The sequence below is a fragment of the Diabrotica undecimpunctata genome, chromosome 1, assembly GCF_040954645.1.
Source record: "Diabrotica undecimpunctata isolate CICGRU chromosome 1, icDiaUnde3, whole genome shotgun sequence".
Lineage (NCBI taxonomy): Eukaryota > Metazoa > Arthropoda > Insecta > Coleoptera > Chrysomelidae > Diabrotica > Diabrotica undecimpunctata.
In genome coordinates this window covers 20,084,348-20,111,471 of record NC_092803.1, presented here as the reverse complement: position 1 = coordinate 20,111,471, position 27,124 = coordinate 20,084,348, and the positions used below count along the sequence as shown (strand labels likewise).

Genomic DNA, 27,124 nt, shown 5'->3' with positions numbered 1-27,124 from the left:
TTAGTCAGAGAACAACCCAACACTGTTATTCTAGGGTTTAGTGTCCTTGTACAGCATCTACATAAAAACATGCCAAATTTTTTGTTCCATGTGTGACATTTGCGGCTATAATCAGCTTGTACCAAAGAAGATAGCGTCTATATTCTTTGCTTGTACTTTCGGTAAACTCAACCGGGTCCTGATTCTAATTGAGATTTCGACTCAAAACATGTCGAAATTAATATGGCGACGTCGAAATGCGACTTTGCGAACCTTGTGGATTTCAGCTGAACTAACCAAACGACGTCACTAGTTTTCGACTTATCGAAATTAATTTCAACCACAAGAAAGTGGTTGAAATTTCATTTCGAGTCGAAATTAATCTGACATGACTGACTGGACTGGGAGAAGTGAACTTAGGTTCAGTTTAAGTAGGCGGTGTTTTGATCCTTGCAAGGAAAACTGAGGCAAAAAGTATCAATATGGCTGTGTTTTACAGACATTTGCTAGTTTTGGAGGAATTAGAGAGGTTAGATATCCGACGTTCATAACGGAGGATAAGAAGAATGTTACGGGATACTCAAAATTCTTTTTCACTAAGTGATGCTCAATTTAGGCAGCAATTCCGGCTTAATAAACAAGCTGCAAATTATTAAATAAGGGTATTAGAACCATATTTGGAAGAAGGTGTTTATGCCTCTAGGATACCCAAAATGTTTAGGGTTAGTATTACTAAGCTGCAGTAAATTTAAAAATATATTAGAATATAACCACTAAGTCAAATCTTAGTGGTTATAACTTAAGGATCTCCCACATCGCCTTTTTTTTTCTTGCCATCTTTTCTTTCAATTCAAAATATAATTGAGAATGGCCAATATTTATGATTTAACAACTCAAACAAGAAAAAAAAAGACGTTCACGTAACGTAAACAAAACAAACATTCAACAAGCGTAGTGCAGCCAATAAACAACAGGGCCAACCCAAATTTTCAGCAGTGTCAAAATGATAAAGTAAATATCCCCAGTTTTAACTACAATCGAAATGAATGAGAATCGCTAGCGATTGCGACTGTCATGGCGTAGTCGCTTTTAAATTTCGACATCGAAATGAAATAGAATCAGGGCCCCGGTATTTTAACATCATCAAACGACAGATTTTATTTATTGTTAATGACACAATAATCTAAATTTCATTAAAAAGTGGAGTTAGCCACTTTACAGTACAATTTTAGCCATCGCCATCATACTTTATACAAAAAAATATGGCAACACTGTGACTCAAGGTTATGTTCATTGTACTAAAAACTCTCTTACATATCTCTGACTAAAAACCAATTTAACCCAATGTGAAGTGAAGTGTGAAGTATACATTTTCCATGGTCCAATGAACACGTGTCGAGTTTCTGTTTCTGACCTCCCTGTATCCCTGTGAACAGATACAAATACAACCACAATACAACCATGCAAGTCAACAAACAACGTTCATTGTTCTGTTCATCTATGTATATTCTTTGAAACAACTACAATATAATGAAAGTATACTAATTGTAAAAATACAGTTTTGCCTATTAGAACCAGTCATTTGGATTAAATTCGAAATGGAGTTAAGTGAAGATTCTATAAAAAGAAAACAAAACGTTTTAATATGTGACAAAAATGAAGATTCTTTAGAGCAACATGTTAATGTACAAATTAAATCAGAAGTCGAAGAATGCATGTTTGAACGAAATTACACAGCTGATTCTCTATCAGATTGTTCGACCCATATTAAAATAGAAGAACATGTGTTACATCATGAAATAAGTGACCCATTCCCTGCCATTACCATGCAAGAAGTTAAGACAGAAATCAAGAAAGAACTGGATGAATATAATTTAGAAGTAAACCATGGGTGTGGTACTATATTTAAAAGTAAGAATATGAAAAATTTAGACTCAGAGAGAGATGTAATATTCCAGATAGAAGCCTCAAAGGAAATAGATCATGAAAAACCTTGTAAGTATGAAAACAGCAAAATTACTGTTTAACATTGGCAAAAAAGTAAGTTTTAGTCTATGTATTGAGTGAATTTAAAATGTATATATCAATTTTGCTTCTGTTACTGGTTATTAATTTTTATGTTTTGCACTTGAAAGAAATTGATTTCTTACTCCGCACATGGATTACCATGAAATATTAAAATTGTGGACAGTAGTTAAAAAAACGTTTACAAGGTTTTAAGTAACTATCTCAGAAACATATTTGCAAAAATCACCAAAGTTTAGCAAATTTTCTTCAAAAATTGCAGAATTTTTTCATTTCTAGCTTAAAATGTTCGTTTTGTTGTGTCAGAAGTTGTTTTATTACATGTTTTGATAAACAATTACGCTTATACAATTTTAGACTTGTATTTAGTAGTTTGGTTTATAAATTTAACAACTTCATTGACAAGTGAATCATATATTATTCAAAAAAATTAAGTGGGCCACTAATACAAGTATTTCTTGAGACAGTGACACTATTTCTTGTTTATATATGAACTTGTATGTATTCAACTTTGAGCTATGAAACAAAAAATTAAAAATATATTGCATTACAAGTATAAACATAGGGCCAAAAAATGAACCTGTTTAGTTTTTAATGGTATATTAGTGTTTTCATTTGTGTGTAGCCAGATGAACAACATTTTCACAGGAGTTTATTATTTCATCTTGGGATCTCTTCCAAGTAATGTTTTGATAGTCCTTGCAACAGAAGTCTTAACCAGTTGTAGATAATGTCCTATATTTTGTTCTTCTACTTGCAGTACAGATAAATTTACATTTGCAGCTTGATTGTCAACTGCTACTCTAAATAACAAGTCATCTTCTAGTTTCTTGTACAAGTTGAAATTTTAATTACTGATATAGACAATTATGCAAGCTGGTTCACAATATCTGTCCCTTTTTTGCATTATTGTGTTGAACTACTGAGTAGGTTTCATTTTAATTCCCATTTTATTTGTTATACATTTCATCATTTCTTTTCCATGACAAGTGCAGACCATCCTATGGATATCATTATAGTGTTAGAAATATTTTGGTTAATGTTTGGGGAATTCTGGAAACTCTGCTTACAATGGTTGCCGCATTCACCAATAACGTAACAACCCATTTGAATCTGACTTTCGTAGCAATATGTGTTTTAGAAAGGATAAAACAGATTTTGTGCTTCATTTAATACATTTGAAAATACTTGGGCATCACATTCGATGCTTAACTTCACAGTATATTTCTTGTTAATAAAAGGCAGGTACATATTTGTTTAAAAGAGTTAAATGTTCATTATAAGAAAATATATTGGTTGATTGAGGTAAAGTCTGGGCTATCCACAAATAATAAATTAACGATATACAAACAAATATTGAGAACAGTATAGACTTAAATATGAGTGGCAACCTTGAGGCTGTACCAAACCAGTAATATTTAAATAGTTTAGAGATATATATTTAGGGATTCTACAGTATTCACTGCCTTCCCTCGCTCAACCGTTTCCATCTCTCTCTGTTGTTCCATTCTCCATCGTTTAGTCCTCTCTTACTCATGGCGTCGTCTACTTCGTTCCTCCAGGATTTCCGGGGTCGTCCTCTTTTCCTCTTTCCTATGGGGCTCCATTCGGTTATTCTTTTTATCCATCTGCTGTCGCTAGCTCTTCTTACATGTCCATACCACTTTAGTCTTTTTTGTTCTATATATGTTAGTATGTCTGTTTCTATTGATGTTCTTTGCTTTATTTCGTCATTACTTCTCCTATCCATTCTTGTTACTCTGCAGCATCTTCGCAGGCATTCCACCTCTGTTGCTATTATCTTACTGCTGTTTTTCTTGTTTATGATCCAATTTTCGGCCCCATATGTCATAATACTTCGCACTAATGTTTTATAAATCTGCGTTTTTGTCTTCATATTTAGGTGTCTATCCCACCATACTGAGTTAAGTTGTCGGATTGTTGTTCTTGTTTGTCCTAATCTTTGTGTAATTTCTTCCTCTGTTGTTGCCTTTTTCGTGATTATGAACCCCAGGTATTTGAATTTATCCTTTCCTTTGATTGTTACGTTGTCATCAATCTGTAGATCTTCTATGTCTTCTTCACTTGTAGATAGGTACTCTGTTTTCGCGAGGTTAATATCTAGGCCAGCCTTGGGATATTCTTGTAGTTTCTTCATCATGTAGCTGAGGTCGTCTTGGTCTTGTGCAATCACTACTTGATCGTCTGCAAAACTTAACGTATATAGGTATTCGTTCTGTACCGGTACTCCCATGCCTTCGCATTTTCTTTTCCATGTAGTCAAGGCTTTCTCTAAGTATGTTTTGAATAGGGTTGGAGATGTGGAACAACCCTGCAGGAGCCCTTTTGTTGTGGTGAAGTCTCCTATGATTCTTGTTCCCATTTTAATGGACACTTTATTTTCTTTATACAGAGCTTTTGTAGCTTCTATGAGTTCCGTCTGTATTTCTAATTTGTACATTGCCTCCCATAGTTCTGACCTTGGTACAGAGTCATACGCCTTTCTCAGATCCACAAATGCCAAGTGTATATCTCTATTTTTTGCTTTTTTCTTTTCCAACAGTTGTTCCACTGTGTATATGTGGTCTATGCATGATCTTCCTGCCGTGAAGCCTGCCTGATCCTCCCCGATTTTGCCTTTTATCGCTTGCTCTATCTTTTCTCGCAGTATCTTCCCATATAATCTTCTAGTTTAGAGATTCCAGAAAAAAGTGTTAAGGAACATATTTGATGGTTCTCAGTACATTTGGAGTGCAAACCTCCATAAGGACCTGAAAGTGGAAGATGTCAACAAAGTAATCAAGGAGATGGCAGCCAGTTATAAACAATGTCTCTATGAATAAGTAAATGTTCTGGAAATCTAGCTCAGTGTTAGTGAGAAGATTCAAAGGACAAATCAATTTGAGTTAGTTTATTGCAGTGTGTGTTAAAATCAGAGCAAATGTAGTTTATTTAAATTACATGCTAATTATTTATGGTAATTATTAAAAAGAAAATAAGTAAGAGGAAAATAATACTGTATTATAACGTTTATTTTAATTTATTTAGAGTACAAATATATTTATTATACTAGCTCGTAAAATTCTAATATTACCTTTACAATATAGTTTTGTCTCTTTCTTTAAAACACTTTTGGAACCAAGTGGAATTCTCTCGGCTGCAATAGAACAGCTGTAGATCGAACCTCCAATTGAATATGTAGTATGTTTAATCAGGTACATAGCAAGTCCTCCTGGAAGCTTGTTGGGACTGGAACTGGATGCTAATATCAGCAACTAAACCTTCTTTTACAACTCCCAGTGGTGTAAAAGTGGCAAGGTACGATTTTCACTCTACATCCATTTTCATACCATTTTTTGGACAACCCTACACTCCTATTGGTAGCATTCTTGCATTGGCATGACTAATTTTTACACCTTGGACTCCATCACTCACTTGTCTTTCCCATAGATAAATTTTAATAGTTAGTTTTTTTAGAAATGTAATTATTTTCCTGTTTTGACATGTAGGTAAAAATATATTCCAACTTTAGATTTAAAACTATTTCAACACGAGTATTATTTTATTTTATTTTGATATCCTAGTGATGCTTTTTTATTAAATATCTAGGTATTATTGTTTTAATTTTTTTATTAGATACTTTTTGTTTAATTCTCTATAATTATTTTTATTTCTAGAACATTCATCATTATCATTATTTATTCTCTTCATTTCTCCATATGTGGTGAATGCTTTTTACCACCATATCCTGACTAACTGTTGCCCACCACTTTTTTCGGACTTTCTGTTTTTCTCCAGGGACTAAGCATATTTCTACTTCTTATATGGGATGGTCTTCATCTCTACATTGTGTATACCCTAGCCACCTTAACCTATGTTTTCTCCTTTTGTTTTCCAATAGAAGCCACACTCAAACTTTCTCTTTAAAATACTCATTCCTAACTGTATCTTTTGTAGTTACTCCACTCAGCCAATGAAACATTCGCATTTCAGCAATGTGCAGTTTGTGTTCATTCCTCTTTATTACTGCCCAACATTCAGTAACTTACATAATAGCTGGTCTTAAAGTGAGCTCTATAGAACCTTTTAGTTTTATTGTTACCTTTATATCACACAGCCCTACACTTACCTCTTTCCATTTTATTCATCCAGCTCTACTCCTACCAATACAGCATCATCTGCATACATTAAAGACCAAGGATCTCCCCTTGAAGTTCAGCTGTTATCTGATCCAGCACGAATGAGAATAAATATGGGCTTAACACGGAACTCTAATGAAGCCCTACTTTCACTACTCTCACATATTCAGCTGGCACTCCTTTCGTCCTTAGTCTCCACCACAGTAGGTTTCTGGTAACTCTGTCATATGCCTTCTCAAGATTAATAAATATTGTGTGCAACTCTTTCTCTTTCAGTCTAAAATTTTCTATTAGATGTTTTATAATAAAAATTGCTGTTGTGGACCTGCCTTGCATAAATCAAAATTAACGTTAATCAACTTTTATTTTTGGAACACTAAATTCTGTTGGCCTTTTTGCTGCAATAGCGAAGGTAAAACCACTCTAAACCTCGCCTAGGACCGAGTACACCCTGATTTAAAAAGTACAACTCTAATATAAAAGTAAATAACATCATTATTTAACATGGCTTTAAAATTCAGTAAGTATGTATACATATCTTTTAATAAATTTCACTACACTCCTAATCAAGGAAAATCGATAGTAATGTTAAATTAACTAACATTCTTGTAAATAAGCCTATATAACTAATAAAAATTCAATACAGATACAAAACAAAAAATACTTGTGAGCTACAACAATTATGGTTAATTAAATTTAATGTTTACTCAGTTTCATTGTTCTTTGAATGTCTTTCATAAATTTGGTAAAACTTTCGTCATCTAATTCTTTTATGAAATTTATTAAGTTTTCCATTTGCAGACTTCGTTTGGTTTTTTCCTGGATAACATTTGTTTGTTTTAGCTTACCTCTGACAAATTCATTAGTTTTCTACTCATACCTAAATCGATAATATCTAATCCAAGCAATGAGAGAGTTTAAATTAACGGCTCAATTAATAATACTGGCAAAAAAAGCCAAAAACAGAAAAGTAAAATTAGACCAGCGACACTTTGTCATGTATACTATTAAATACCACACTTAAAAAGATAATCAGACTGAAAACCAATCAAGCTAAAACGGAATATATTTATGTAGGTAAAACATCAGGAAATCGGTGATTACAAAACTTAACTATATCGGAGTATAATATTGAAATTGTGAAAAGCTTTATATACTTAGGATCCCTAGTTACATGCAATATTAACATTGTCGAAGAAAGGGGAAGAAGAATATTCATAGTTAATAAAAGCTACCATGGCATAATTAAGCAACAAGATCAGCTAATATTACAAGAAAAAACTAAGTTCCAATTATATAAAACATTATTCACATATGGATCTGAAACCTGGACATTTACTAAAAGTGAAGAAAGTCAATTGGCTAATTCTGAAGGAAAAATCTTGAGCCACATATATAAACAAGTGAAAGAAGATTGCATGTAAAGAAGATATACCTTAGTGTTCTTAAACAGGCCAACATTCAAAAAGGGTTGTATATCAAATGATGATGATTCTTCTTCTTCTGGTTCCTATCCGTTTCGGATGTTGGAAATCATATTGGCAATCATGACCTTGCTCGCTGCGGCTCGAAACAGCTCCGTTGAGGTTTTCTTAAACCATGTTCTTAAATTCCGCAGTCATGATATTCTCCTTCTGCCGGGTCCTCGCTTACCTTTGACTTTACCTTGCAATATAGACTGCAGCAGGGAGCATGATGATGATAAAAACACAATAACTTACAACTAGTTATTTAACCCTTAAGTACTGACGCTTTAGATATTACTAAAACTGTAATATCTACCGTAATTAATAAAATATTTAGTTTTTCGTCAGTATACTCTCAAATAGCATTAAAACAAATGTATTTACCAAACAACGAAGGGCCAACAATTCTGAAATCTGAAATCATAAATGCAATTAATCATCTTAAAACAAATAAAAGCCCAGGTCCAGACGGAATATACCCAGAAACGTTCAAATTAATCAGCGAAGAAAATATCGAAATATTTGTCCTTTTATTCAATCGCATTTATGATACAGGTAAAATACCCCAAGATTGGCTGGAGTCAATATTCATCCCACTACCAAAAAAGCCAAACCCACAACACTGTAACGAGTTCAGTCTGATAAGCCTTATGAGTCATGCAGTAAAAGTCCTACTAAAAATCGTACATAATCGTATCTATAGAAAGTGCGAAACAATCATCGGAGACGATCAGTTTGGATTCAGAGCCGGCATGGGAACGAGAGAAGCCCTGTTCAGTTTACTAGTTCTCGCCCAAAAATGCTACGACCAACAGAAAGATATATTTATATGCTTTATAGACTTCGAAAAAGCATTTGATAGAGTAAGACACGACCTACTATTAGAACGTTTGCAAGAAGTCGGTTTAGATGGAAAAGACATCAAATTCTTAAAAAACTTGTACTGGAACCAAAACGCCAGAGTTAGGATCGAAGGTTCCACATCCGCAGAAGTAGAAATTAGGAGGGGAGTTAGACAAGGATGTGTTCTGTCGCCTCTGCTGTTTAATCTTTACTCCGAGTTTCTATTTAAAGAAGCATTGGAGGATTCCAAGGATGGAGTCAAGGTGAATGGCGTAAATATCAACAGTATCAGATACGCCGATGATACAGTGTTAATTGCGGATTCCGACGTAGGTCTACAACGACTCATCGACAAGACCAACTCGACCTGTGAGCAATTTGGTATGAAAATAAACATTAAAAAACCAAAGTGATGTCAATCCGAAAAAACCAAAACGTACCTCAACCTTGCACAATAAATGGGCACATTTTAGAACAGGTCAATAGATTTAAGTACCTGGGATGTTGGATCGATAGCAGCCTAAATCCTGATCTAGAAATAAGATCGAGAATAGAACAGGCCAGAAAATCTTTCGAAAAAATAAAAAAACTACTTTGTGATTCTCGAATAAAACTCGAAATTCGACTACGTTTATCAAAATGCTACGTTTGGTCGACTCTTCTATATGCAGTTGAAACGTGGACCCTAAAAACATCAACCGTAAATAAATTGGAGGCCTTTGAAATGTGGACCTACCGGAGAATGCTCAAAATTTCATGGACATCGCATACCTCAAACGAAGAAGTGCTGCATAGAATAGGCAAGGAAAGAGAACTTTTTAACACAGTAAAAGTTAGAAAAACATCATACCCAGGCCACATACTGAGAAATAATAAGTACCAATATGCCCAACTTATAGTGAAAGGAAAAATCGAGGGAAAGAGAGGCCTAGGAAGGAAAAGACTATCGTGGCTCAGAAACATCCGACAATGGACAGGGCTAAATTTTGAACAGCTAATAAGAACAGCTGAAGATAGAGAAGATTTTAAAATTGTAGTAGCCAACCTCCATTGAGGAGAGGGCACTTTAAGAAGAAGAAGAAGAAGATTTACCAAATATTAAAAATAGATCTTGAACTGAACCGAAATTATCCGACAATAAAAGTTAGGCGTAATATGTCAGACGATACATCAGTATGAGAGTACTGGACTATAACTGGAGTTATACTGGAGTATAACTATTACTAGACGTGGGTTATTTGTTTACTGTTAAGTTGTGATAGTCAAAAGTGGCCAAAATGAGTAATAAAACACATTCCTTAAAGAGTGTGCATTTTATGAATGATAATTAGGTTAATTTATATTTAAATGGGAATAAGCCACATTAAAGGTTAAAATACGTTTATTGAATTTTCAATTTCCCTTCGGAAATCGTTCTTTTTTTTTCAGAAAGAACGATTTCCGAAGGGAAATTGAAACGTCAATAAACGTATTTTAACCTTTAATGTGGCTTATTCCCATTTAAATATAAATTAATTTAAAATGCCACAAGAAAATAGCTTCAGATAATTAGGTATTAAAAAACAGTTACGAAACGGTATGAAGAATGTGATAGTAGTGGAAGTGAAATAGAGAATGCAGAATATGATTGTGCTATCGAAAGTGAGCACGATACATTATCTGAAATATCGGAAGAGAGTGGCGGAGACGATAATATTGAGGAAGATGACTCATCTAATCGAGGTAATATTTTCGGCAAAAATCGTTTTAAATGGGCGGCGCAGGAAGTTATACCTACGCGAGGAAGAACTTTGAAACATAAGATAGGTATAAAACTTCCTGGTCTAAAGAATTCTGCTCGCCCGCTTGGAAATAATGCATCCCATTTAGATGTTTGGAATTTACTGTTTTCTACTAACTTTTCTACAGAGATGATTGAGGTAATTATTCACTGGACCAACGCTAAAATCTGTAGTTATCGGGAACAATACAAAAAAAACTGATAGAAGTGAAATTGCTGACACGGATTTGATTGAAATGAAAGCATTTTTGGGTATGCTAATTTCTACTGCCGTTTTCAATTCAAATCAAGAGTATATTTGCACCAATTTTGCTACGTACGGTACTGGAAGAGACATTTTTCGGTGTGTTATGAGTAAAGATCGGTTTGCGGTGCTGTTAGCATGTCTTCGTTTTGATATTCCCATCGACCGAAAACAGCGTCAACAACCTGAACCAACTGCTACAATATGAGAAATGTTTAACAAGTTTGTATTAAATTATCAAAACATATATTCAGTTGGCCAGACTGTATCTGTCGATGGGATGCTAGTTAGTTTTCGGGAAAGATGTAAATTTAAAATTGTTGCAACAAATATGGCCTCAAACTGATGTGTCTCAGATGCGAGGAACAGGTATTTGTATAATAGCTATACATATTGTGGGAAGGACTCTGATGGGCGTTAACTATCAGAACATGAAAAAAAAGTTTCGAAGCCAACATAATCTCTTTTACCACTTTCTCGTCCATTTTTTTTATCAATTGAGTTAGTACAACTTTTAAGAAACAATGGTTTGACTTACGTGGAAACCATGAAAAAAAAATAAAAAGAGAGGGAATAACCACTGTACCATTGTACAGACACTGTGTCGCAAACGAACAAGCCAGAAATTGTATCGTTCTACAATACGACCAAAGGAGGAGTCGACTCACTAGATGAGAAATGTTCCAAAAGTACTTGCAGACGTCGTATCCAAAGCTGGCCAATGGGAATATTTTTCAGAATTGTAGGTACATATTGCAGCAATACCACCACCATCACCTCCATAACAAAATTAACTTAAATGTAGGAAGCAAATAACTACAAACTTAGCAGATATTTTATTTAAAAATGTTTATCGTATATTACTTATTAAGGAATGAATGTTGTTGATTCTACTAAGAGTAAAGTTTGTTGTACGAGCCACACAAGGATAACAATTTACACAAGTCAAATTGGAGTAACTTTAATTATAATTGTGATAGTTATAAAAAGTTTTTACCTTCCTTCTTGAATAAGGAAGGATAGTTCTTGTTAGCGTTCAATTCCTGAACCTTTAATTTTGTTGCTACCATATCATTTTGATTTCGTTTCTTGTGAATAGGTATTATACAAATTTGTGAGATCTGTACGTGTTAATAGGGCAAGTGTTTGTATTTTTGGGTGTTTCCAATTTTCTAAAATTTCACTGGGTGGTACCTCAGATATTAACTTCTCTACAACATTTTTTTCTTGTGCTTTTGACAGATGCATGGTTATCAATTCTCCTGTATGTCCAGCATGTGTTTTCTAATAACTGGCGGAAACCTGGATCTCTCAGTTTGCAAATCAGCCTAGATGGGCTTTTTACACCCCTTTTATTTTAATTGACCCACCAGATTACTCAGTCCTAACTGTATAGTTGGGCTTATATCCTAAAGATAGAAGTGTAACAAAATTATATTTCTCCACTTTGGGCGCTACTGTAACAAATATAGTAGGCAGATCCCTTGGGACTATGTCCCTGATGTTATAAGATCTGTAGAGTAGTGTGAAGATAAGTTTGAAACTAAATTAAAATAAGAGTTGAAACTGAATGCAGTTAGGCTAGCTGGGTATGCTTGAGACTGGCCAGTTGATACTCAAGGTAGGGTTAGGCCTATTTGCATGCCCTGAGAAAACAGTAAAGAATAGAAAAGATGTATATTAACTAAGGAAATATAAGAATAACCAAAACGAACTAAGGGTAAGTACTGACAACAGGAATATATGAGAGAAGAATGATTTGGGCGCCAGGGAAGATGTTTACTGGACTCTTAGTCTAACAAACACTTCACCTAGTGACTTTATTGCTGCTGCTAACTATGTTTTCTGTAACTAGATATAACTTTATTAAAAAAAAAAGGTTGTTTAATAAAACAGATTATTACTTATAACCCAATTTAATAATAATAAAATAGAAAAACCTGTAAACCATAATATACAATTTAACTTAAATACCCTATCATACAAAAACCTATTGATCCCTATTTACAATATATTTACACACTCTAATATGCTAGAAAAGTAGGAACTTTTATTATGAAGTTTTATTCATGAATTAAAACAAAATTTACTACAACCAACCTATTTATATATATTAAAACAATTATTACCCTTCCCAATATTTAACACAATGTATCAGTTCGACAATTTCTAAGTTGATTCCAATCAGATAACCTGTAAATATATTTCAATTGGTCTGTTCAGAAAGGAACAGATCCAAGATGAATCAGTGACGTTACCAGTAGGGCTGTAAAAATACAAAATGGACCTTTGTGCACAAATGACCTTACAAAGTGTATTAAAATCCACCCCTACCCTGTTATTACTAATACATATATATATATTTAAAATATTTAATGACACAAAAAAAATAAGCAAATGATGTTAAGAAAAAAAATTGAATGTAAGATATATAATGATACGCAAATATGAATTATGAAAATTGACTAGGATTATTTTTAAGTTTTGGTTCGTTCACTCACTAAAGTTTAAACAATATTTAAGTAACTTATTTTTACGATATTACCAAACAGTAAAAAAAAAAAAAAACCTGTCTACTCTCAAGCCGAGAAGGTTCTTCTTCCGGACGCCTTACGCCGCCGGGACTCGTTCGGGTGAAAGCTGTAAGCCCACTGTTCTAGCACCAAACTGAACCGCTATTCCAATATTCGGGAAAAACCAAAAAAACTCCAAACTAAACTCAACTGAAAGCTATTACCCCAAATCCAAAATAATGTTTATTGTATTGACTTTATATTCTTTCTTCCTCCAACGACTAAAATAAAATCAAAGAAGCTCTCATTAGCTTTATTCAGAGTTGATAAACAAAAAGGCGGTTAGGACAAGAAAAACTAGTCAGAAGATGATAATTAGTGAAGGTTTCGTACACTTTTTGTGACCTTGGAAAATTAATCGAAAACTATGTATTTAAAAAAAATGTTGGGAATTTACTATGAATATTTCACTGAAGAACTAAAATTTAACTTATCACGAATATATTATAGGCAAATAGTAATGAAGGATCTCCTTACATTACCGAATTGCTTGGATATTGATGAGAACGTGTACTTAGGAGAATTTCTAACAGAAAGAATTCTGAACGTGATTTGACTGATATAATTAAGGTAAAATTATTGAATAAATGATTTTAATATGAAACTAATAATGGTTAAAAAAAAAAATGATGTACTTTAATTAAAATGAAACTCACCCAACGCAACAATATTTCAACAATTGAACCAAAATCTTGTTTTTCCAAAACTTCTAATATAAAAAAAAAACGCCTTCTTTAACTTAATATCACCTCTGAATAACTTAAAATTTCTTTTCTGATAACTTGAGCCACGTGCGTTGGTCGCTGGAGTATCAACCAATCGTTCTCTGCCTCGGTCAATGGTTCGATATCAAGTGAGTCTTACACTTTTAAAATCGTCGGCTTCCGTCAGTTCCAAGCTAAGCGGAAGCGACAGGTAAGCAGTTTGACCAATTGATAAACAATTGATAATACGATTACATGTATAGTTGGTTGCATACCTTACAGGCAGAATTAAGTTATTTTAAATTTCTCAGTAACGATAAAGTAATTTTATCGTTACATTCCCCCTTTACTTGGAGAAAAAAAATTGACCTAAGAACAATTTTTTTTTTTTCTCTGTGTAACTATAGATATTCAAGACCAATCATATACTGTGGGATCCATCACAGACGTGAACAAAATAGCCAATAATATAGCGTGTCCAGGACACCACACTAGCTAACATATGAAATGCACAGAATCTTCCATCCGTGACTGACATTCTAAAAACCAAAATTGTGTTCAAGTTGATTAAGTAGATTTAAATAAACCCCAAATTATTGTCAACAAGAACACTATACCAATCATATACATGAATACAAAACTTGCTAATATATAACCGAATATACCAAATAACTTCCACACATTTGCATTTAACTCGACCGATTATACTTAACCACAGATTATGAGTCATGCAAGAGGGGTAGTTCTAATATACAATATACTAAATATGACACAAGCACTCATGCCCACAAGTTATAGTATGTTTATTAAAACCTTATACTAAATAACTAATAAAAATACAAATCTTCAAAATAATTGACGAATGGGATGAACGATACAAAATTGATCCATCCATGGACATCAGATTTATTTTAGAGCATATCCAAGGTGAAGCAATCAGTAGATTTCGTAACCAATTCGCAATAAACCAAAATATGGACCGTAATATAAAACCACACTAGATATAAGAGTTACTGAGGAAAAATGATCGTAGCATGCATTTTATCCTAAATTGATCCGACAATGGACAACAGATTTATATTGGCATATCCAATGTGAAACAATCAGGCAAATTCATGGGTCATCACCACAACCTAATAATCATTATACTCTATAGATGCTAAATATTTGGTACCATGAAACTGAACCATTGGAACGAAATAACAGACTAAGTGTCTGCAGCATATGTGAATTGATCTGATTCCAGTCATGAGTAGATAGGTATAATAAGGGATACTTAGTCAGTATACAACATAATCAAGAATCTACTAACGACTCAACCTGACTAGGCCGAACATCCGGAAGAATCCCAAATCATCTTCCTAGGACTCCCTTTCGTGTCATTGAAGGTTACCAAATTCCAGACCACATTGTATCCCTATCAAGTTCCACAACCTACGATGGATTACACCCAAATTAAGCTCATCATCTGTTATGCATCAGATTCAAGATAAGATCTACACAAGAATGACAAACTTATTGGAGTAAGGTATTCCAACACAAATATTAGTAATATATGAACTAATAGATGAACAGTTGAGTTTCACATATAAGAGTAATACAACAGGAAGAAAGTGTACCAAATTAAAGAACTGACATAACGAAATGGAGTTAACTAATTCTGGAATTCTCTAACTATAGCTGTAGCTACAACAGATTTATAAGAATAGCCAGAAAAAGCCAACCAAATATCACTAAATCATCGCTAATACAATACCTTAAGACATCATAAATGGATAACTCTTATAAACATTCAATCAAAGAAGTACTAGAGAACAAGAAAGTCAATTTCTTAAGAAACTGCAGATTAGGGTATGTTCACTAGTTACTTGTATCTATATAACAGAACATTGATCCTGACTCCTAATTACATATAAAAACAAAATGAGTTCCCAGGAAAGCTGATGCTAAACACAATATTCAATTGTTGAATACAAAAGATATATTCTAATAAGGCTGAGATCTAAGAGGTTACCATTTGTATCAGCACAACTAGATAATAAAGCTAAAAAGGGTAGACAATATATGTATAATAGAAGTGAGATTCAAATTAAGACTATGTTTCAACAGAATAATATTTCTGAATACTAGAATGTTTAGTACATCCTTCAATAATGATGACGATGATTAAACATTCTATCATAGAGATTCAGCATTTAAATTGATTAAGGTCTGATAGATATAACCAGGCAATTGTGAGCCCTGAAATCTGCTTCCTATCAGGTGCGCACTATTGATAGTAACACAAGTTTCGAACCCACGTATTTGCATAGCCATGCGAGGCAAACCAATTTCATAAGAAATGTTAGATACAAAAAAAAATAACAAAAGGTTACATAATAATTCGGCGTAACTTTTATCTCAACTAACTTCATTGAATTTTTAACGAATGAAGCCTAACTTAGGAATCACACTGTATACTAAAATTGTATTATCTAAAACAAATGACGCGATAACTTCTTTAGACCAAATGCTAACTAATGTATCAAAGAATATTACTAAGTATTTTAATAATTTTCCTGTAGGAACTACCAAAAACAACCTCAGGATCAAATAAACAAAATCTAAACATATACATGTATTTATGTATACCAATATGCAGCAATGACACATATAAACATAATAAGGTACGAAGAGTTGACAGTTCTACACCAGTTTGATTTACCAAAAAAAAAAAAATTTGCTGTACCTACTTCAATATTATAACTAATAACAACAAAGCTAAATTTAGTATGGGAAGCTAAAACTATTATATAATAGATAAACCATATTGTCTATCTGGTGACTAAAATCAAAATCAAATCATTTACCTATTCATTAAAAAATCAAGTATTACCAAAATTTAGAAAGAGGAATTAACCTAATCAATCCTGTCAGGTTAATCTTCTTCTGACGATGAAGAGTCTAAGTCATTGACAGTGTTATCTGGTAATAAGTCCTTTATATGAAATCGACCAAGACGTTTGTTGGACAAACTATCTTTCAATTCATATATTAAAGGAGATATTACTTTACTGACAATACATGGGACGTATTTTTGACAAAATTTGGCAGAAACAGCATCACCTTTACTAGACTTAACAAAATTACGTTTTAATACCCGATCACCAACAAACCAAAATCAACAATGTGTTTAACCAAATGTAATTAATAAAGGTGTACCTATACCTTTAAATATAAATATATTTAAAATAATTTAAAGTTGGTTTGAGAGATCAAATGACAATAAGTAAATTGAACTTATTTTTATATATAGTATGCAATAATTGACCAAAAAAAAAATATATATTATATAGTGTGATCGCACCTAAACAAAACCACTATTGGCAAATAACAATGTAAATAGTAATACAATAAATTATTCAATATTTCTCAACAAATGTACAGGTATCACTAACCCGATCAAACCAGAAATGTCAAACCAATATAATTATGAAAAATATTATACTAAATGAAGGTTTACAATTAGTTATTAATTTAAAGTTAACAAAACCACCAACACAGCAATATAAGACACTATTCAATATTTCTGAGATACTGTAGCAAAGAACTCTGGATCTAAATAACTATAAAATATGCAAAAATAGACAAACAAACTAGAAACAGTTTAAAAAAGAGACAAATGAATTAAGGAATACTATCTTACTGAAAATCTGGGCTCCACGTTGGACTACGCCACTGTAACAAAATTATATTTCTCCACTTTGGGCGCTACTGTAACAAATATAGTAGGCAGATCCCTTGGGACTATGTCCCTGATGTTATAAGATCTGTAGAGTAGTGTGAAGATAAGTTTGAAACTAAATTAAAATAAGAGTTGAAACTGAATGCAGTTAGGCTAGCTGGGTATGCTTGAGACTGGCCAGTTGATACTCAAGGTAGGGTTAGGCCTATTTGCATGCCCTGAGAAAACAGTAAAGAATAGAAAAGATGTATATTAACTAAGGAAATATAAGAATAACCAAAACGAACTAAGGGTAAGTACTGACAACAGGAATATATGAGAGAAGAATGATTTGGGCGCCAGGGAAGATGTTTACTGGACTCTTAGTCTAACAAACACTTCACCTAGTGACTTTATTGCTGCTGCTAACTATGTTTTCTGTAACTAGATATAACTTTATTAAAAAAAAAAAGGTTGTTTAATAAAACAGATTATTACTTATAACCCAATTTAATAATAATAAAATAGAAAAACCTGTAAACCATAATATACAATTTAACTTAAATACCCTATCATACAAAAACCTATTGATCCCTATTTACAATATATTTACACACTCTAATATGCTAGAAAAGTAGGAACTTTTATTATGAAGTTTTATTCATGAATTAAAACAAAATTTACTACAACCAACCTATTTATATATATTAAAACAATTATTACCCTTCCCAATATTTAACACAATGTATCAGTTCGACAATTTCTAAGTTGATTCCAATCAGATAACCTGTAAATATATTTCAATTGGTCTGTTCAGAAAGGAACAGATCCAAGATGAATCAGTGACGTTACCAGTAGGGCTGTAAAAATACAAAATGGACCTTTGTGCACAAATGACCTTACAAAGTGTATTAAAATCCACCCCTACCCTGTTATTACTAATACATATATATATTTAAAATATTTAATGACACAAAAAAAATAAGCAAATGATGTTAAGAAAAAAAATTGAATGTAAGATATATAATGATACGCAAATATGAATTATGAAAATTGACTAGGATTATTTTTAAGTTTTGGTTCGTTCACTCACTAAAGTTTAAACAATATTTAAGTAACTTATTTTTACGATATTACCAAACAGTAAAAAAAAAAAAAAACCTGTCTACTCTCAAGCCGAGAAGGTTCTTCTTCCGGACGCCTTACGCCGCCGGGACTCGTTCGGGTGAAAGCTGTAAGCCCACTGTTCTAGCACCAAACTGAACCGCTATTCCAATATTCGGGAAAAACCAAAAAAACTCCAAACTAAACTCAACTGAAAGCTATTACCCCAAATCCAAAATAATGTTTATTGTATTGACTTTATATTCTTTCTTCCTCCAACGACTAAAATAAAATCAAAGAAGCTCTCATTAGCTTTATTCAGAGTTGATAAACAAAAAGGCGGTTAGGACAAGAAAAACTAGTCAGAAGATGATAATTAGTGAAGGTTTCGTACACTTTTTGTGACCTTGGAAAATTAATCGAAAACTATGTATTTAAAAAAAATGTTGGGAATTTACTATGAATATTTCACTGAAGAACTAAAATTTAACTTATCACGAATATATTATAGGCAAATAGTAATGAAGGATCTCCTTACATTACCGAATTGCTTGGATATTGATGAGAACGTGTACTTAGGAGAATTTCTAACAGAAAGAATTCTGAACGTGATTTGACTGATATAATTAAGGTAAAATTATTGAATAAATGATTTTAATATGAAACTAATAATGGTTAAAAAAAAAAATGATGTACTTTAATTAAAATGAAACTCACCCAACGCAACAATATTTCAACAATTGAACCAAAATCTTGTTTTTCCAAAACTTCTAATATAAAAAAAAAACGCCTTCTTTAACTTAATATCACCTCTGAATAACTTAAAATTTCTTTTCTGATAACTTGAGCCACGTGCGTTGGTCGCTGGAGTATCAACCAATCGTTCTCTGCCTCGGTCAATGGTTCGATATCAAGTGAGTCTTACACTTTTAAAATCGTCGGCTTCCGTCAGTTCCAAGCTAAGCGGAAGCGACAGGTAAGCAGTTTGACCAATTGATAAACAATTGATAATACGATTACATGTATAGTTGGTTGCATACCTTACAGGCAGAATTAAGTTATTTTAAATTTCTCAGTAACGATAAAGTAATTTTATCGTTACAGAAGTATATGTTTTAATTATTGCAAGTAACAAAGTATTGGAGCTACCATTAATTTTAATTGATGGTATGAACTGTTTTATGCTGCATAGCTAGTGTTGCCCAAATGCAAGAACAAGACCAGACTTAGCCAGTCTTGGTCTTCATATTGCGCTCTCGGTCTTGGTCTTGCATCAGGAGTCTTGCAATTCTAGCAGTTACCCATTAGCCTATTGCTGTTTATTAAACGTTACTTTAGATCTTAGAACAACGTAACAGACTAGGTACATTTTAAGCTTGACGAACATAGCCATAATAAAGACCAACCAAATTAATAAAGGTCTAAATAACTGACACCGGGTGGGATTTGAACCTACGATCTAAGCGATCCGTGCCTGTGCTCTGACTAACTGAGCTATCTATCATGTTCGAAGGGAGTCAGTCTGTTTCTTTATAAACGTTTGCATTTAATAAGCTTACATGTGTTAAAACATGGTTAAAACATAAAAAAACCAACTTAATGACATAAACTTAACTGTATTTTAAAGAACATTATCTGTCTAGAAAGGAATTGATGGACCCTCTGATGGAACTGACGGCATAAAAGAGATATACATTTTGCCATTTATTTAAATAAAAAATAAAATACAAATTAAATTACAGAACAGTACGCAATAGCTTTGACATTATTGTTACTTTATATCAATTTTTTTGGCCATGAATTAATACAAAGTACTACAGTTTGCTGAACATACACACCATTTATATAAATAAAAATACTTTTAGTTACTTCGTTACTTTAAACATGTCGGTATTTTGTTTACACTGTAGCTGGCATTATCTGTTATTGATTTGTCTCGTTACTTTTGAATATTAGCCGTGCTTTTTCAGCAAATTTTGTTTAACCGAATGGTCTCATCGCACACTGAGCAGAAACGATGTTTAGTCTTAGGCCGATAAGATTTGTGATATTTAGATTCCTCCTAACTAAATTATAATAAGGGAAAAAAATTGAATTATTAAGTGGATGTCCTGAACAGTAGGTATGCTAACCTTATTATATTGTTTCGATACGATATTACTGTTGGCGTCACAACGCAAGAAGATTATTTTATGATTAGAGGGCGGCTATTCTCAAAATCTGGAAAATTAATTTCAGAGCGAAGAAGTCGTCTGCTGGGACATAATGTACAAAATATTTTATTTTTACATTGTGATCTCTGAGTATGTGTCAAATATGTCAAGTATTCAATTAATGAATATTTTGATTCGCTATGTATGATTATGGTATTGTTCGTAATGCGCGTAAGTCCAATGTTCCAAATTTTTGATACATATTTTTTTGCGTCTTATACGAGTCTAAGCATATATCCGAACTACTATACTCCCTAAAAAGACACTCATAGTCATAGTCATCTTTATTGATCCTTTAAGACATTCAAAATAAATGTATAGGATACGTCACTACAGAATTTGGTATAAAAAACATTAATGTGTATAATACAATATTCACAGTGTAAAAAAAAATTGACAAAACATAAAATATATAAAATAACATTTTTACAAGTAAAATATGAAGCTATTGCAGTTTGTCCTCAAGATATTCATTTATAGAATAATATGCTTTTCTTAAGAGTAAATCTTTAACATTTTTTTTTAAATTTAGAGATAAGTGGTATTTCTTTCACAGTTTTTGGCAAATGATTGTATAAGGTCAGTCCCATATATCTGAAGCAATTTTGAAATTTGGATGTTCTGTGTTTAGGAACTCGTAAAGATTCAGCACTTCTTGTATTGTAATAGTGATTGTCTGAATTTACTGGAAATGAATTGATTTCCTCTTTGACATAAAGTAAACATTTATAGATATATAGGCAGTAGAAAGTTAAAATTTGATGTTTAATAAAAACTGGTTTACAAGACTGTTGATAATCCAAATTAAAAATTTTACGGATAATTTTTTATTGGTTAATGAACACTTTGTTACTATCTACTGAGTTCCCCCACAAAATTACATTGTAGCACATGTGGCTGTAAGCAAGGCTATAATAAACGTTCATTAATGCCGAGATGGGTAGTGTGTTTTTAATTCTAGATATAGCATAAAAAGCTTTATTCAATTTCATGTTCACTGAATTCACTTGCTCTGACCATTTGAGATTACAATCAATGAATACACCCAAAAACTTTGTAGAGTGAGTGGAAGATAACATATTGTTTCTATCGTGGATGGTTAAGATATAGTCATATTTAGATGAGTTGTATGAATGAAAATAAATAATTTGCGTCTTGTCAATGTTTAATATTAGTCTGTTGGTATTACACCAGCGTATAAAGCAGTCAACAACAGTCTTCATTGTCATTTTTAATTCCTCTAGTGTACGTGCAGAGACTATTAACGAGGTATCATCAGCAAACATTGATATTATAATTGCCCTTATGTGATCTGGTAGGTCATTAATAAAAATTAGGAATAATAATGGTCCCAGCACGGATCCCTGTGGTACTCCTTTATTTGTCGTGTATGGTTCTGAGCTTGATTCTTTCATTTTAACACACTCTTCCTGTCACTTAAGAAATTTATTATCCATTCTAGAAATATCCCTCTAAAACCAACGTTATATAATTTATTGCGAATAAATGTTATGTCTAAGCAGTCAAAAGCACGTGATAGATCAAAAAATAGTCCTGCCACGTGGTTTCTACTATCTAATTCATCATAAATACGCTCAAACAAGCTGCATGCAGCCGTGAGTGTTGACTTTTTTGATCTAAAGCCGTGTTGGGTTGGAGTTAATAAATTGTATTCTTCTATAAAATTTAACATTCTGTTGTATACAACCTTCTCTATTACTTTTGAAATTATGCTAAGGACAGATACTGGTCTATAATTTGAAATATCATGAGGCTCATTCTTTTTGAAGATTGGAATAACTTTTGCCATTTTAAATATGGATGGAAATTGGCTGGTTGTTATTGAGAGATTAACTAAATGGGTTAAAGGAATCGATATATGATCACTTATCAGTTTTATTATTTTTACAGATATGTTATCAATACCAGTACTAGGCTTATTTTTTAGTTGATCGATTGTATTTTTTATTTCAATTGGAGTTACGGGTAAAAAGAAAAATGTTTTGTTACACATTTTTGAGGTAGTACAAGAAGAAGGTAACGATATGCCAAAATGAGTTTGAAGATTGTATTCTGTAATTGTAGCAAAATATGAGGCAAACGAATTAGCAATATCACAAGACTTGGTAATAATTTTATTATCATAATGTAGAATAATATCAGACCTGTTCTTTTGCCTACCAGTATCACTGTTTACTAAATTCCAAATTGTTTTTGGTATATTGTAAGATTGATTAATTAAGTCACTATGAAAGTTTTTTTTAGTATTTATTAATAGAGAATTATATTCTTTTTTTGCCTGTTTATAGGTATCTTGAGACTCGAGACTCCCTATATTTTTTGCTATCCAGTGTAGATTTTTTAGTTTTTCACTAGCGTGTCTTACCTCATTTGTTACCCATGTAGCCTTATTTGTTTTGTGTGCTTTATACCGTGTTTTTATTGGACAATATAAATTTAGATTGTAATCTAAAATGCTAACAAATGAATTTGTGGCATATTCAGCATTCAATTGTGAATAAACTTCATCAAAAACTGTAGAAGAAATCCCTGCTTTAAACATCCGCATATTTTCATCTGACATATCCCTGTAACTGATGGGTTTTTTATCTTTTTTCGATACTTTATTGGCTTGCAAATTTACACTTAGTGAAAATACTTTATGGTCACTGAAGTGACCCTCGAACACATTTGATTTATAAAGATGTGGTTCGATATTTGTCAATATGTAATCCAATTTTGTAGATGATGTTTTACCTACTTTATCTACGAAAACTCTTGTAGGAGCCTCAGATGTGACTCTCAGATTATAACTAACTAAAAACTCATTAAAAGATTGCTTATTATTAGACATGACGAAGATAATCAATGTTTAGATCCCCACAAATATAAATATCATGATATGACTTACTGCATAGCTCCAATATATTATGTAATTTACACAGAAAACTCTGAACTTCTCCTGATGTCCTAACTGTAAGACGCAAGAGTCTCGCGGCTTAGCCTTGTTCTTGCTCAAATCTTGCACGGTCTTGGTCTTGCTAACATTAGGCGAAAACGCAAGAACAAGACCAAGACCGATTATGGGCAACACTATGCATAGCTTGTCTCAATTTTCTGCATATCTTTTAAAAATTATTAGTTTAATACATACCTGGCGGTGATCCTTATAATGTTTTCCTAACTTCTCATGACTTTTAAAATTAGTTTCTTGCTTACATAACTGACAAACCATGTAATTTATTTTCTTTTTCGACACATCTATTTTATGTATTCTTTTGATATGACGACTTCGTAATTCCACATTTTTAAATGCTATTGCTGCAAATAAATCCACCAAATACATTTAATATCATGGTATACTTATTATATTGATGCATCAAACAGAAAAATACATACATAACCTCAAAAAATTAATCAAATCAGATGACGATGAAGAGAAATCACAGCAAACGTAGGCAGTTGGATTTAGTGTAGTCTCATGTTAAATAGTAATGTGCTGTGAACATAACTGTCGCCAAGAAAATATATCCAGCAAATATTTGGCAAAGTGTAATTTGGATGGACATGATCTAAGAGGGCTGAAGTACCGCATAAAACAGAATCAGCTCAGAGTTATCATAAGCATCACAAAAAAATGATACAGCAAACCCACATTAGAATAGATAATGTATACAAATACGTGGAAACATGGGTTTCACGAGGTAGCATCCAATAGTTTGGGCCACAAAATACTAACAGATGAAGATGAAGTTTTGGAGATAAAGTGCACGTGCAGAATACTCCACCTTCGATAAAATGATATAATTCGATATCCACCTGAACTTCTGTCATAGTTTGGTTTTTATTTTGTTTATTTATTCTAGAGTTGTTATATTTAGTTTATGATCTTCCCTTTTTGCATGCAAAGATTTATAGTGTGATTTTTATTTTAGGTTTACCTCAGAACGAGATTAAAACGAAATTCGAAAGATCATTTGTAACACATACACGGGAAAATTCGTACAAGTGTGAAACATGCTTAAAGAAATTTACAACATTGGGATATTTAAAAGGGCATTTGAAAATGCACACTGGAATGACTTACAAGTGTGAAGTCTGTTCTAAGCAATTTAGTCAAAGTGATCATTTGAAAAATCATTTAAAGATACATGCTGGAGAAAAGCCTTACAAGTGCGAAATTTGTTTTAAACAATTTAGTCAAATTAAACATTTTAAAAGTCATTTGAGAATACACACTGGCGAAAAGCCTTATAAGTGTGGAATTTGTTCTAAGCAATTTAGTCAAGATGGAAATTTGAAAAAGCATTTAAGGATACACACTGGAGAAAAGCCTTACAAGTGCGAAATTTGTTTTAAACAATTTATTCAAATTGTACATATGAAAAATCATTTAAGAATACACACTGGCGAAAAGCCTTACAAGTGCGAAATTTGTTTTAAGCAATTTAGTCAAATACATCATTTGAAAAATCATTTAAGAATACACACTATCGAAAAGCCTTACAAGTGTGAAATTTGTTTTAAACAATTTATTCAAATTGGACATTTGAAAAATCATTTAAGGATACACACTGGCGAAAAGCCTTACAAGTGTGAAATTTGTTCTAAGCAATTTACTCGAGATCATCATTTGAAAAAGCATTTAAGGATACACACTGGAGAAAAGCCTTACAAGTGCGAAATTTGTTTTAAACAATTTATTCAAATTTTACATATGAAAAATCATTTAAGAATACACACTGGCGAAAAGCCTTACAAGTGTGAAATTTGTTCTAAGCAATTTACTCGACATCAACATTTGAAAAAGCATTTAAGGATACACACTGGAGAAAAGCCTTACAAGTGCGAAATTTGTTTTAAGCAATTTAGTCAAATACATCACTTGAAAAATCATTTAAGAATACACACTAGCGAAAAGCCTTACAAGTGTGAAATTTGTTCCAAGCAATTTAGTCAAATTGGAAATTTGAAAAATCATTTAAGGATACACACTGGCGAAAAGCCTTACAAGTGTGAAATTTGTTCTAAGCAATTTATTGAAGCTGGACATCTAAAGAAACATTTATCGATACACACTGGAGAAAAGCCTTACGAGTGTGAAGTTTGTTCTAATAAATTTAGTCGAATTGGAAATTTGAAAAGGCATTTAAGGATACACACTGGAAAAGTGTGTTAAATGTGTTAATAAGTGTTAAATTTGTTGTAAGCAAATTATTCAAACAAATAATTTGAAAATACAGTTGTGATTGGATTACACACTTAGGAAAATTCTTAAATTTATTTTAAGCAGGTTACTGAAAATAACAATTTATAGAAGCATGTGACAACGCACACTAGAGATTAATATTTAAAATATAAATTAGTTCTAAGATAAAATTTATTTATGAAATTAGTGGTCATTTGACTGATCAATTTTTAAATTAAACCATAAAAAATACAACAGTATATTAATTTCCACAAAATATGGCCAACTTGAAATGTCTGCTGCTGCTGAAATAGCCACCACGTTACTGTGCACCATTTTGATCAATGCGCAGTTTTAGGTGCCTCTGAACTAGTGCTGTCGTTCTGCAGTGTTTGCTGTTTATCTTGTAAAGGTATACCCAAACTTATTCGGAAAATTGAAAGCTTCCAAAATTCAATATTTGTTTTGAAAAGAAAATGTTAGAAATTAAGATTGAAAAAAGTAATAATTCTTTCTCTATGGATGATGTAGTAAACAAGCTTCATGAGCGGGAAAAGGGATTTAAAAACGTTATGATTCTTAATCTGCCTATAAATATGTTAAAGTAATCTTTTCTTAGATAAGTGATGCTCTATGTTTTAAGAACAGGCAAACTATCGGTCGCGAAAAAAATATCTTTGCTGTTTTAGGTTAGACTAAAGGTTTTATTGTTTTAAATCTTTGATACCCACAGAAATCGGGCATCTGGAAGGCCTTTCTGAGGTGATACCGCTTTAGTAGTGGTGGCTTTTGCACCTTTCTTATAGCTAATCCTCTAGGCTCGTCTCGAAATATGTGTCCATTTATCGAGCTAATGAGTAATGACCTTGGTTTTTGGCTGCTGATTTGCAAACGGTGTTTGCTTACGTCGCCAGCCAACCATTCGTAGGGTTTTTCCACCACGCCCGTTCCTAACGGTACACGGCCTCAATACGCAGGAATCTCAGTTACTCCATCTGGGGTTACAGTGTCAAAATTTTCTGTTCCTGAACGTTTCTGAATTCATAGCATTTAAAACGTACTAATTTTTAAATCATCGTGTACCTTTTAATTCCGAGAACCAATAATAGTTATAGTGCCGTCGACGGAACTTCTTTTGCGATTTTACTATTTGACTGGTGAAA

At 32.5% G+C, this 27,124-nt stretch overlaps 2 protein-coding genes across 2 annotated transcripts in view; both read left to right on the top strand.

Annotated features, from left to right (window-relative positions):
• The window catches only part of LOC140433779 (uncharacterized), a 61,953-nt gene that overhangs the window by 28,995 nt on the left and 5,834 nt on the right, over nt 1–27,124 (top strand). The gene's annotated exons all lie outside the window — the stretch shown is intronic.
• LOC140445982 (uncharacterized) lies at nt 1,110–26,300 on the top strand. Its single transcript, XM_072538460.1, has 2 exons — nt 1,110–1,974; nt 24,709–26,300. Exons 1-2 carry the CDS (start codon nt 1,578–1,580, stop codon nt 25,950–25,952), a joined length of 1,641 nt encoding a protein of 546 aa, XP_072394561.1. The 5' UTR covers nt 1,110–1,577; the 3' UTR covers nt 25,953–26,300.

Bases quoted from the DNA above. Each gene is read 5' to 3' on its own strand.
- LOC140445982 (XM_072538460.1), top strand. From the start codon at position 1,578: ATGGAGTTAAGTGAAGATTCTATAAAAAGAAAACAAAACGTTTTAATA. The intron at 1,975-24,708 runs GTAAGTATGAAA...TTTTTATTTTAG, and splicing joins AATAGATCATGAAAAACCTT to GTTTACCTCAGAACGAGATT.